At 41.4% G+C, this 13,907-nt stretch overlaps 1 protein-coding gene across 4 annotated transcripts in view; it reads right to left on the reverse strand.

Annotated features, from left to right (window-relative positions):
* The window catches only part of wdfy3 (WD repeat and FYVE domain containing 3), a 108,862-nt gene that overhangs the window by 71,807 nt on the left and 23,148 nt on the right, over positions 1-13,907 (reverse strand). For 3 of the 4 annotated variants that reach the window (XM_088335684.1, XM_088335682.1, XM_088335681.1), the window contains exons 10-18: positions 13,440-13,550; positions 13,182-13,375; positions 11,930-12,234; positions 10,233-10,421; positions 10,048-10,131; positions 5,960-6,155; positions 4,332-4,546; positions 3,022-3,137; positions 1,452-1,731 (exon numbers count right to left, since the gene is read on the reverse strand). In XM_088335684.1, the coding sequence (XP_088191810.1) occupies positions 1,452-1,731; positions 3,022-3,137; positions 4,332-4,546; positions 5,960-6,155; positions 10,048-10,131; positions 10,233-10,421; positions 11,930-12,234; positions 13,182-13,375; positions 13,440-13,550 (1,690 nt within the window). The remainder of the gene's footprint in view (positions 1-1,451; positions 1,732-3,021; positions 3,138-4,331; positions 4,547-5,959; positions 6,156-10,047; positions 10,132-10,232; positions 10,422-11,929; positions 12,235-13,181; positions 13,376-13,439; positions 13,551-13,907) is intronic. The other variant, XM_088335683.1, reaches the window with a different exon arrangement.

The raw sequence follows: 13,907 nt of genomic DNA on the forward strand, positions 1-13,907 counted from the left end.
AATGACCCGACCCCAGAAGCGCACGTACACTCCCGCTCCTCATAGATTTCAGGTAGATGGGCTGGCGCTCAGGCTGGACATTGTGTGGGGGCAAACCGTAACTGTCCCTGACGTTAGCTGAGCGACCCCGTGACAGAGGTCTGCGCCCGACTGGGGGCCGTTATCCCCGCCGCAACAGGTTCAAGAGTCAGCAGAGCGACCCTCTTTTGCTTGTTTCCTGGTACAGCTAAAACCCAGTTTTCAACCTGGCTTATGGAACGATGAGGCCAATTTGTGCATTTTTTTTCTAACGGCCGCCAGGGGCGCCTGAGCAGGTGGAGTATATGTGTCGAGGAAGACCCAAGTTTGATGTAACTTTGCGCTTTGCATATGAATAAAACTAGCATGGACAAGCCCTCATCATTGAAAACATGTCAATCAAAAGGGGGAGGACTAACAACCATATTGTGAATAATTTTACGAGTTTGTTTATTTGTAAATGAAAATAATGTGGCGAAACAAACGGATTACAAAAAGCAACAGCAAGCTACGCAGAAATGACAGATTCCTATTTATCTGTTGGTATTATCCTGTGTTTTAGAGTAAATATTTTACACGGTTGGACTGTCCTTGATGTAACAAAGCCATTTTGGCGGACATTCAAAGAAGTTGAGACGGCCAGGGGACGTACTCGTGAGTTACGCCGGCTTTATAGTTTTGAGGAATATAGTTACAGACTGAATGTTATATTTCTCTGAGTATATTTTGAAATTGTCAAAATATCTTGAATCCAAAGAGTTTAGGCTTACTAATAATGTGGCATGACGTATTTCAGTGACTGGTGAAATCGTAAAGACATGTATTTGTTCCTCAAAAGTCTGGCCAGCGGAACATTAAGGGGCTAAGGTAAAACTCTTTCTGGGTACCATCTCGCTTTGTAAAGATCTCATGTTTCAATGAGGGCACATGTGGCTTAGAGTCAGCTGCGGCTTATGTATGTACAAAATGGTTATTCCTTTAAAAATGTACTGGGTGCGGCTTATAACCAGGAGCGCCTTATAGTCAGAATTTTACGGTATTTGTTTATTCTGAATTATGTCTCATGCTCTACAGTCTGAGGATTATAGCATGTGTTACCTTAATATAGTGTACCAGTCAGAGTCCGTTATCACAGAGTTTAACCAAAGAAGGATTTATCCCAAGATAAGGATACTGCTCTCTGGGTCCTGGTCTATAAAGGTGTGAGATCTTCATTGTTCAATGACGCTTGCTTGGAATATGATGTCTCTGTGTAATGAAGTATAAGCACGTCCCATCAACTCTGCATTTGTCTCAAAGTTCTTCTCCTTACGCTGACATGTAGAGACAGCTCCATTCTAATCTACAACACCCTCTCTTGGTGAATGATTAAACACTGTCACTTTAAGAGCAGAAACTGAAGCAACAAACAGCACACGTTTTTGGTGACGTACCCAAACCCTTCAAGTGAGGCATCAAACTCGACGTAGGCGGGCGTGTCGGCCGATCCGTGCAGTCGGATGTCGTGCGGCGTTGTCATGGAGACAAGACACTTGACGCGAGTTAGCGGCACGGCGCTAGCTTCGGCCGAGCGCACCAGGCTGCGGCTGATGCGGTACTGTGCGTCCTGATGCCCATCCTGGTGCCCGTCCTGATGTCCGCTGGCGCTCTCCTCTGCCGGCGTGGAGAACACACTGTCGGTACCGAAGCCCTCTGTTGACGTCGTCATGGCGCCTGAGACCGATTGAAAATGAAAAAGTTGCATTTCATTTTCTCTCTTTCAGTCTTTCTCATTCTTTTTTTCTTTCTTACCTTTGTCTGTTTCTTTTTATTCGTCCCTAAATGTGATTTTTTGTTTTACTTCGCTCTTTCCAGCTTTTTTCTTTCGACTTTCCTTTCTTTATTACTCTTCTTTCTTCCTACCTTTCTTTCTGGGTTCCTTCCGTTCTTTCTACAAGCATCTTTTTTTTTTCACTTGTCTTTATCTAATTTTTTTATTAACCTGACTTTCTTTTTTTTTCTTTTTTTCGCTCGGGTTTTTTTCCCTTTGGCTTTTGTCCTTTCCCTTTTCTTTGACTGACTGTTACTTTTCTCTTTACATTTGTCTTTTTCTTTCTTCCTTTCTTTCTTGTCTCATTTTCATCCCCTTTTAGCGTTTTCCCTTTGATCCGTTCTTTTTGTCTCTCATTCTTTTTTTGTCTTATTTTTTGACCATCTCTTGTTACATTTTTTCTTTACATTTGTTTTTTTCTTTCTTTTCTTCTTTCCCTTAATTTTATTCATGCTTTTCATTTTGACTGTTTCTTATCGTCGGTCTCAATCTTTTTCCTTGTCTCTTTCTTGCTTTTTTATTTTTCTATCAGCTATTTTTCCCTCTTCTTGCTTATTTTTTTTATGAAATGAAATGAAATGATCTGCATTTATATAGCGCTTTTCAAGTCAATGACTTCCCAAAGCGCTTTACAATGTGCTCCACATTTCCAAATAGCGGCCTTGCAGCCATGTAAGGCGCTAACCTGCTTTTTTGCACTCCTATTTTACTTTTTTCCCTTTTCATTTTGTACTTTTTTCCTGTGTTGTATCTTTCTATTTTCTTTTTGATTGTCCCTCTCACTTTTTTCTTTGCCTTTTGGCTTTTTTTCTTTGGTTGTTTCTTTTTTGTCTGTCTCATTTGTTCTCCTTTTTTCTTTTCATTTGGGTTTTTATTGCTCTTCTTTTAATTGGGTGTCTTTTTTGTTGTTTTTTTATCTTTTTTTAATCTTTTTTGTCTTTCTCTTTTACTCTCTCGCTTTCAATTTCTCATGTTTCCTTTCCTCACTCCGTTGTTACATTTTATTCGATGGTTGATTTTGTTTGCAAACATTTTGTGCTGTATAAGAGATACTACAGTTAGGGAAAAACAAATACCATGAAAAATAGCCATTTCCATGCAATAAAATCAGTTTCATTTTGTTTTGTAATTTCAAATATCTCAACCTCAAACAATCCATATCATCAAGTTGTCATGTGAAAAGTTCAACTTGCCGTTTCTTGCATCAACGTCGTAGCTGAGTGAGCTGGGCTTGTGGATGCGGTATTGCTTCAGCAACTTCTTGTCCCACGCGCCGCAGTTCAGCGGGTTGCCCAGACGCAGGAACTCCCTTTAATCAACATATAATTATAATCAGGGTTGGGGAGTAATGGAATACGTGTAATGGTGTTACGCAATTAGGATACAAAAAAAACTCCATTACAGTTACAGAAAAAGACAATCAAATTACAGGTGCTTCAGTAAAAATGAGGAATACTTTGCAGGATTACAAATTCATTTAGAAATATAGACAAATTGTGTTATAAAATCAATAACACAAGAAAGACACATTAGGTTTACACACGATTTGCGCAAGCCGTATCTGTTGCACGACTTGTGCAGATTTCAGGTTTGTCACAATTGCAAGTAAAGGCATATTTCTTTTTATGTATCATAATTCTTCTTGAATGAAGCACTCATATTGTAAAATTGGCGCAAGCCTGCAGTTTTGTGAGCCTGTAGCGTGTGTGTATTGGGCACAACGCAGCAAAGTTGTGAGCTAGTGATTTATCATCTTCTTTTTGTATTTTTCAAGTAATTGTTGTGTAAAATATACTATTTGGTCGCTCTATTGTGATGTTGTGATGATGATTTACTTAGCCTAAGAAATCTAAAATCTGGGTCTTGGCATCACCACTTTAAAAAAGTAGAAAAGCTTTTTGAAAATGTAAAAATTCAACTTTTGGTGTGTATTAAACAATATTGGGTCCCTTATTTCCTTGTAATGTAGACTAAAACAGAGCATACCTTGTCTGCCGTGTAAAAAAAGAAACTTTATTTTATTTTTGGTCAAGTCATGTTTATTTGTATAGCCCTTAATCACAAGAAGTCTTAAAGGGCTGTACAGACTACAGACTAGTATTACACCATCCCCTGATCTAAAACATTCATGAGGGCAAGGAAAAATAAAGTATATGTTTGAAATGTGAGCACTTTTTTTCAACCTGGCTTATGGAACGATGCACAAGAAACTACCTAATCCTGGTGTCCTCCAATTCTTTTTCAAACATCATGAATACGTCTGCAAGTATTTGCACTCAAGTTGTTGGTAATAGAGGCTTACATCACAGATATGTCTGCTACCATTAGCCCTAATGCTATCCACTAATACCAGTAGCTAGCGTCAGGAATGTAGCAGCAAAATTAGCGTGACCTGGTAATGTCACAGACACGGCTGCAAGCATTAGCTCTATACTCATTTTGTACATAGTTGACGCGGTAATATGAAATGAAAGAGTCTATTAGCTGACAGCGCTAACTTTACCTTAGCGCCATGGGCTGCAGTGCCTGCGATGCTAGCCTCTCAAACATGCGCTGCAGCGGCGGGTGTAGCGGATGGTCCTCGTCGCCTAGCGCTTGGCTACATCGGTGCAGCAGACGCTGATGCAGGGACGCCTCGCACAGGACCTGCTGGTTGCGCTCGCTGTTTACTAGCATCTGGAGGACGTTAGCCACTCCAAGCTGGAGGTCCAAAGCATGCTGAAATTTTATTTTAAAATCTGTGTCATTCGTTGGGTATGGCTTCACATGGGAGTAAAGTTACTAGTCTAAAGAAACACCAATATCTTTAGAGTTGTTGATGGGTCATTCCTGTTATCCGGTGCCATTTGAGTCCCAGTGACATAAAACGGTATATTTTGTGTAAAAATGGGCTTATACTTATTTTTAAAAGATTTTCTTGAATGCTTAACTGCCCTTTACTATAGGACACACTGATATGTGTGCAGGATAAATTAATTTAAAATAAATTACTCTGATTTTAGTACAAGCACACTAAAATGCTATATCCCCAGTCATGTTTGATTGACTTCTGTTACAAATATAATTGGGACAAATCTAATAAATACATGTTTTCTTATCATTTCTGTATTGCCTTAATGATGATATTCCTCACCCGATGTAAATTTCAGTTATTAGTGCATTTTAATGGTTAAAATCTCTAAAATTTTTGTGTCCCAGTGCTAACTCTGACAAGAGTTCTATGGAAAACATCTGCTGGCTATCATTTTAGTCACATGACTCTCTGATGTAACAATATTTTTGGAGGAAAAACATTCAAGGAGAAGAGGAAGTACCACTCTTTATTCTACCTTTTTGAAATGTTTTATGATGGTTTAAAAGGAAAAGCATAACTCGTCATCCCCATTACGCTTATTTATAGTGGCAAGCAATCATTTTTTGTCATTTTGATTGTATGGTTACAAATCTTCGACAGTAATCATTGTTTACTAGCGACTTTTTCATCGCATTAGTCGTAATGCCTAAATTAAGCATAAAACGCCCCCCCCTATTATTGTCCCCCCTGTTGCTGCTATGCAGGGTAACATGAGACACATTTGGTCTATGTCATGTGTTGAGTGATTGATGAAAAAAATGTTACAGAATTATATCCTGAAATGGACCAATACATTTCTTTTAAGTTTTGAACATTTTTAAATGAAGGTTTCCATGCTGATATGGCACCCAATAGTAAGAATGACACTGATGTAAAGCATTAGCATATGACAACCCATCTATGCAGGAATCAAGTACGGTATGCTTTAGTTAATCACTCCCAAAAACTTCAGTTTTAGATATTTCATAGCCTGTAAGCAAGCATGGTGCAAACTAATCCTGTTTGAGTGACAATATTTACCAAGATTTTTAACTAACCTTCCTTGAAAAGAGTCATTCAAAAAGTACTTTTTGCTGTTAATTTTGCTTCTAAAGTGTGTTTGACAGCAAATTAGATAGGTGTAGTGTAAAATAATCAAGTGGGAGTGGCAAAAATACACACAAAAAATCAACAAACCTACATTGGAGTCATTCCAAAATACTCTTTTGCTGTTGATGTGGCTTTCAAGCTAAGTGACAGCCTGTTTGGCGTTGACCCCAAAAATACCATGCCCTCACCTCAGGCTGGCTTTCAGAGGACACTGAAGGCAGCAAGTCCACCATGGCCAGTACAGCACCTGGGTGGATGACCACCATATCGCCCCCCGAAGACGAGGAGGGTGGGGCCGAATAGACGGGGTTGTTAGCGTGCAGTTTTAGCTCAGTTAAGAGCTTGACGGGTGCCGGTGTACCCGTTGAGGAATGGTAGCCGTGCCTGGAAACAAGGGACATTGTCGTGAAGACGAGTCGGGTCAAAAATGTTTATGTCTTTGTTTAATGTGCCACTATTATCTTTTGACATCGGCTATGTATTGTTATCACAGCCTATTTAGGGAGCAAATAAGTCAGGTCTGAAATTTACAAGACATATTGAAGTTGCTAATTTTATTTATTTATTTGATCTTAGTTTTAAGCCGTCTGAAACCTGAAATGCTCTGAAAAACTTCCTTAGGGGCCGGTCACACAGTCGTTTGTGGCTGAATCACGGCTATAATTTTGCGTTTTTTTTTTTTGCCCGTGGTTGCCCGGGATGGAAAATGCGCAAAATTGGCCAACCCGCTGTTCATCGGTGGTATGCCCGCAAAACAGACGCCGGCGACTGTTCCGCTTCCTCATCGCGTCATTTCTGCGTCATTTTCTCTTGTGGACCACGGGTATAAAAGCTCCCGAGCCGGTGTTGTGCCCAAATCCGACTCCTACGCAACACAACCACCCCCCCACCCCCTCGCGTGAACGCGCATTGTGCTGCAATCGCTTTTGTTGTAAGCGTGCATTGACGTTGGTGACTTTTTCATCCGCGTTAACAAACGCATTTTGTAGAATACGATCGCACTTTATTGTTTAAATAAACGCGTTATATAGACTAGGATCTCCCAATTGTTATAATTAGCTCGCTTTACAGTTTTAATAAGCGTTTTATATAGAATACGATCGCTTTCGTTGGAAGCGCAGCAGAATGCGCGTTCACAAATGCAAGACGAAGTGGTTTTGGTTATATGTTCGCCATTACATTCCCTAAAATTGAGATAAAACGAGGTAAAAGTGGTTGTAGTAGCGAGGGGATGCAAATCTCGGCACTGGGCTGGAGAAATCATAACCGCACAAGACACAGTCCCGTGAAGATCAAGATTTCAAGCTATGGCATCATTTTTATTTTATTATCTTGAAAAGAAATGTCAAGAAATAAAAATGGATTAAGACGAGGTCACTACGCTGACGGGGATCCATGTTCACCCCCTTGACGTCTCGAGCACAACTGACGTGTGCTCGGCATTCGCGCTGTTTATACGCGGAGAAAGGCGTTTGACCGTCACACGCGTAACACGCTAATTTCATGTAATAACACCGCGATACAGGCGCAAAACATGCTATTACCATGCTCCACCCACGATTACCCGCTGAAATTTCCCGTCCTACCCATGTGTAACCACGCCCTGGCCGCGGCCAGAGCACGTCGTTCCGCGTCATTTCCGCGTCATTACCTCGTGTTGACCACGTGTGCGGCACGCGGTTTAACACGTGCTCAAACTTTTGAGCAGCTCAAAACTTTTTCGCGCGGCCAACCGCGTGTGAATTTCCGACCGCGAGTAAAGCACTGCTGTATCTCGTCTATATGGCGGTCTCAAAACGTCCAACAGCGCCCAACAGCAGCTGCTTCACGGCCAGAAATTTCTGGCCGTGGTTCAGCCTCGATACGTTCGTGAAAGGCTGTGTACCCGCGCTCTGAAAATTTGAGCAGCGCAAAACTTTTTCGCGCTGCCACCCGCACGCGAATTTCCGACCTCGTGTTAAGCACTGCTGCATCTCGTCTGAATGGCGATCTCAATGCGTCCAATAGCGTCCGCCTCAAAGGCAGAAATTTCTGGCCGTGATTCAGCCGCAAATGTCTGTGTGACCGGCCCCTTAGACATCAAATTAGTCGGGTCTGAAAAGAATAGCATGGTTCTTGGATGACATCTCATTCAAGCAGCAAGTGAGTTAGGTATGACCTAACTGTTGACATTGAAAACAAAAGGTATCGTTTTGACTTAACTGTTTTTTTTTTAACACTCAGATCATCGTCAATGTCTGATCAGCCAATCCAGGCAGAAGAGTGGTTAGGTCTGATATGAAAACGATTTACAAAAAATGTGTTGACGTAACTTCACTTCTTTGTTGTTGATTCCTTTTTTATTATGTCTGATGATCTTGTACAGGGTTCGTACACCTTATTCATGGCCAAATATAAGACCTTTTATTTGGACTTTCAAAGCTAATAAAGCAACCCTGGCTGTAACCCTAGCCCTAACCCTGTTTCAAATTGTAACCCTAGCTCTAAACCCGGTTTTAGAACCCTAAATTCAGTTTAGAACCCTAACATGGATCTCAACCCCTTGTTACTAGCACTAACACTGTTTCAAATTGTAACCCTAGCTCTAAACCTATTCTGGAATCCTACCTTCAGTTTAGAACCCTAACATGGAACTCAAACACGAGTTCCTAACCCTAAATCGACACTTAACTCAAGCTGTAAACACTATCCCCAACCCTATTTCAGAATACCCTAATATCCTAAGTTTCTAACGACAGCTTCAACCCTATTTTAAACCAATAAAACAGGTTTAAAACCCTTATTTGAACTCCAAACCCTAGCTCCTAACCGTAGCCCAACACTTAACCTAAGAAAAATTGCAAGAATTTCAAGAATTTAAAACACTTTACCGAAAACTCAAGCACTCTTCAAACTTTGAAAACACAACATTAAAATTCAAGCATTTGCAAGGATTTCAAGCACCCGTACAAACACGGTCTTACAGAAACCTATGAATAGCTTTAGGGGCCGGTCACACAGACATTTGCGGCTGAATCACGGCCAGAAATTTCTGCCTTTGAGGCGGACGCCATTGGACGCACTAAGATCGCCATTCAGACGAGATACAGCGGTGCTTAACAGGCAGTCGAAAATTCGCGCGCAGGTGGCAGCGGGAAATTATTTGCCACTGCTCAAATTTTCAGAGCGCGGGCACACAGCCTTTCACGAGCGTACTGAGGCTGAACCACGGCCAGAAATTTCTGGCCGTGAAGCAGATGCCGTTGAGCGCTGTTGGACGTTTAGAGACCGCCATATAGACGAGATAGAGCAGTGCTTTACTCGCGGTCGGAAATTTTCACGTGGTTGGCCGCGTTCAAAACTTTTGAGCTGCTCAAAAGTTTGAGCACGTGTTCAACCGCGTGCCGCACACGCGGTCAACACGAGGAAATGACGCGGAAATGACGCGCAAACGACGTGCTCTGGCCGCGGCCAGGGCGTGCTTACACATGGGCAGGACGGGAAATTTCAGCGGGTAATCGTGGGTGGAGCATGATAATAGCATGTTTTGCGCCTGTATCGCGGTGTTATTACGTGAAATTAGCGTGTTACGCGTGTGACAGTCAAACGCCTTTCTCCGCGTATAAACCGCGCGAATGCCGAGCATCAGTTGTGCTCGTGACGTCAAGGGGGTGAACATGGATCCCCGTCAGCGTAGTTTCTCTTCATTTCGAATAAATCTTTCGGTGCATTCGCAATGGTCGCAACAAGGCTTTGAAGCCAGGACCTTAACTTGGCCTTTTGGCCGAGAGTAAGAATCCCGGCTCCTAAGCTTTGTAGCGTATTATGAAATGATCGATAATAGATAGTGATTAAAGAAGATAGACCAACAACACCTAATCCGGCCATACCACAGATGAACGGCGGGTTGGCCAAATTTGCGCATTTTCCATCCCGGGCAACCACGGGCAAAAAAAAAACGCAAAATTTTAGCCGTGATTCAGCCGCAAATGTCTGTGTGACCGGCCCCTTAGTAGGCAACATTTGACTTGACGGTTGTATTTTTAAACACAATGATCAAATTGACATTGGCTTTAACAACTGATTAGCCCATCTAGGCAGAAATAGATCTAAAATTAATTTGCCAAATTGTGCAGTATAAACTTAAGAAACAATTATCATGCATAACTGCGATTTTATTTACATGTGCTCCAAGCCCTTGAGCATCCGTTTGAGTCGGTCTGAATTGTTGACAGTGCATAAGGCGAAAAAGGGTGAAAAAAAGGGCAGGAAACAAGCAAGTTAGCAAAGCGGCTACCTCTTGCGGGCAAGAGCGGGCGTGCCCCAGGGTGAGGGCAGCGTTGTTTCGTGAGTCAGGCATGGAGGAACCTGCTCGGCGCGACTAAACAGGCAAACGTACGGCGTTGAGATGGGTTAGAAGAAGAAGAAAAGATGTTAGTGGTGTAAAGCAGACCAAGACAGAGAGACGATGACTGGGCATACCTGTCAAAGGAGTCAGTGGCCATCTTGTACAGGTAGATGAAGAGCTTGGCGCAGTGCCGGAGGGTAGGGCACACGTTGTCCCCCCCGGGGGCCCCTTCCTCTTCCAGGAGCCTCTGGAAGGGCTCAGAATTGGACGGGAAGACTGAAGTGGGGCCCAACTTCTTGGTGTCTGAGAAGCAGCCCAGCAGTCTGGTCGGGTGGAGGGGACGTTAAGATTTTTTCACCAAAACTCAAAAAGGTTAGAAGCTATTTCTTACATCTATTAAACAAACTCAAAAATATAGTTAAAGCTTTAAAGCATCTCCATGTTAACTCAAATTAAAGCTTTAATGCTAGAGCCCCAAGGTTTTTTTTGACTATGTGGTATTTTTAAGGCTTTAACTTGCCATTGGCATTTCAAACTTTCAAAAAACTACTGCTATAGACTCAAAGCTGTAAAGTGTCGGAGTTAACTCAAGTTAAGTTTTAATACAACAGAACAGTTGTTTTTTCAAAATTAAATTTGCCAATGACAAGTTTAAGCTTAAAAGTGTCTTAAAATTACTCAAGCTAAAGCTTTAACTCGCTATTGGCAGGTCAAAAGCCCAACTCAGGTCAAAGGCGCTTTAAAGTTTGAGCTCAAGTTAACAAACAATTAAGCTTTAACCGAACTTAACCCAAATAATCTTTAAAAGCTTTTGATTGCCATGGGCAGGTGAATACACCAAGACAATTTGAAGCTCAAGTTAACTCACGTTAAACTTGAACTTAGCTTTACTTGCAGATAATTTAAAGCCAACTAAGTCAAGTTGAAACAACCTTACAGTTTGAGCTTGAGTTAACTATCCTTAAGTTAAAGTTTTAACTTATAGTAAAACGTTTGCCTGAAGTTAATTCAAAGCAACTTAAATTCACCACTGGCAGGTCAATGAACCGAAATAATCTTGAATCTTAACTTTACTCAAATTAATGCTTTAACTTAGGTTATGTTAAAGCTTTAACTTACTTCAAGTTTAACATTCACCTGAAGTTAATTTAAAGCTACTTAAATTCACAAATGGCAGGTCCATTACCCAAGTCAGGTCGAAGCAGCTTTAAAGCCTAAATTAACTCAAGTTAAAGCTTTAATTCTAAAGTTAATTTGAAGCTACTTAAACTTTCATATGACGTGTAAATTACCCAAGTTAAGTTGAAGCAGCTATATAGTTTGAGCTTGAGTTAACAAAAGTTATAGATTGAACTTAGCTCTAAGTTTAAGTTAAGTCTTTAACGTAATTCAAGTTAAATATTTGCCAGAAGTTATTTCAAATCCATTTAAATTCACCAATGGCAGGTCAATGACCCAATGAATCTTAACTTAACTAACCTTAAAGCTTTAACTTAGCTTACAATAAAGCTTGAAGCTCTAAAGTTAATTTATAGCCACTTAATTTCACCAATGGCAGGTCAATGACCCAAGTCGGGTCAAAGTAGCCTTACAGCTTGAGTTAACTGAAGTTAAAGCTTTACACTCAGTTAATTTAAGCCATCTTAACTGACAAATGGCAGGTCCATGACCCAAGTAAGTTCGAAGCAGCATAAAGCTTGAGCTTGAGCTAACTCAAGTTACAGCTTGAACTTGCTCAGGTTATAGTCAATTTGAGCAGCTTTACAGCTCGGGTTAAAACTTTGAAAAAATGTAATAGGAAAAAATATATATTTTCCTGAGTGTAAAGTACCTGACGGCGTCGGCCAGCTTCTCGTACTGGATCTCGGTGCGGAAAAAGTGCGAGTTAGCCGGCTCGTATCGCATGGCGGCAGTCAGCGTGCTGAAGACTGTGTGCAGCAGCTCGAAGACTTGGTTCTGGTTGAGGTTCTGGTTCTGATTCTGGTGGTTCTGTTGATTCCGGGAAAGGCGCGGTGCTGAAGGCCCACTCAGCGAGCGTTCCATGGCCACCAGCAGCGACGTCACGTACACGAAGCCACCCACTTTGCGGAAAACCGTTCTTGTTCGGTGGCTCTCGCGTAGCACCAAAAGGAGGGCCTAAAACGCCCCAAATAAATTACCGTATTAATTAAGAGTTAAGGCGTTCAAGTAAGCTAAGCCTGGGTTAGGGTTTCAAGACTGTTTTAGGGTTTTTAAGCCAGATTTAGGTATTTTTTTGTTCGCTTTAAAAAGAAAATGGAATTACGTATCATAATCTGCTTTAAAACTAATGTCATCTTTTTAAGGCTGAATTAGGGCTGTAACATTAGGGTATTCAGGACAGTGTTACGGTATTTCACCTGAAGTAAAATTTCAAGCTTATGGGTAAAAGTGATTTACAGTATAGAGTTTTAAAGTAGGGTTTTGAGCCTTACCCTTGGTTTAAAAGTAGGTTTAGGTTAAGGGTTATTATTGTTGTGTTCAGGTTTCAAATCATGGTTTCCAGCAGAAGATAGTGTTAAAAAGTATTGTTCCAAACAAAATTGAGGGTTTTTAAACCTGTCTTTCAAGCCTTAACTGGGGTTTAAAATGTGGGTTTAAAGCCTAGGTTAGAGTGTCAAAAACTGTTGTCACTCTAAATCAGGGTTTCAAAGAAGGGTTCCAAAGTAGGTTATAGACATCTTAAGTTTTGAACTTGTCTTCTAGGGACGGACTGGGGTTTCAAACTTGGATTATAAAGTTTAGGGTGGTATGAAAACCCTCAGTTGGGGTTGCAAAGTCAGGTTTCAAGCCTGGGGTGCAGAGTCAAAATTGATTAATAACCTTGACTAAAGCTTGGGGGAGAAATTTCCAAAGTACGGGTTTCAAGTATGGGGTAGATTTTCAAAATTAAGTTATAACCCTGAATCAGAGATTCAAAGTCCGAAGTAGGCTTTCATGCCGGGTTTAGCGTTGAAAAGTATGTTTTCAAACACCCAATTTTCAGGTCTATAGTCTCAATTCTTAAAGTACGGTTTCAAAGTAGGGTTTTAAGCCTAAGGCTGGAGGGTTAAAAGTTAGCTCACCCTAAGTATGTCTGTTTTGAGCTGCAGTTCAGTAGACGGTGCCGAGTGCATGAGTCCCAACAATGTCCCCATGTCGTCATCGCCGCTGGGCGACAGCACCAGTTGCTGGATGATGAGCAAAGCGTGCTCCCGACACTGCCGATATTTCACAATGTTGTGCACGCACCGTGCGCCCCCAAACTCCCTGAACAATGCTACGTATCCAAGAAAGAATCGTTAGAATCGAATTCATGCTCACAGTTAGCCTCACCCGATTACCTGCGTTGGTGTTCATGGTGTGCGAGCCCTGCAGGAGCACGGTCAGCGTCTCCATGACCAGCCAGGCCAGCTGCTTCTGCTCTTCGGCTACCGTGTTGTTCTTGCACTCGGCTAATCGTGGAAAACAAAAAAATCGTACGTTTTGAGGTTATTCCACTTCTCATCGAGTCCGAATTGACTACAATTCTGCAAATCAGAAATTCCTGATGAAAAATTCACATGAATATTAGCCCACCTGGAGATGGTCACATATATTTTACGTTAAGTGTGTCCGTTCTGTTTTTATTTCAGACTCCTGAGGAAATTCCATTGTTACGCATACCATATAAAAATCTGGCAGGGAACAAGGATCTCACTGATCCCCGCCAGGGTCTCAAACAATAAGAAATAAAAAAGTGCTATTTTTTTGTCTTGTCACACTCTTTTGGTTAATTGGTTGATTGTTTAATATGATTGCTTTTTTTTTGC

This window comes from Urocampus carinirostris, chromosome 5, assembly GCF_059441175.1.
Source record: "Urocampus carinirostris isolate Australia breed hairy pipefish chromosome 5, RoL_Ucar_1.0, whole genome shotgun sequence".
In the NCBI taxonomy this organism is placed as follows: domain Eukaryota; kingdom Metazoa; phylum Chordata; class Actinopteri; order Syngnathiformes; family Syngnathidae; genus Urocampus; species Urocampus carinirostris.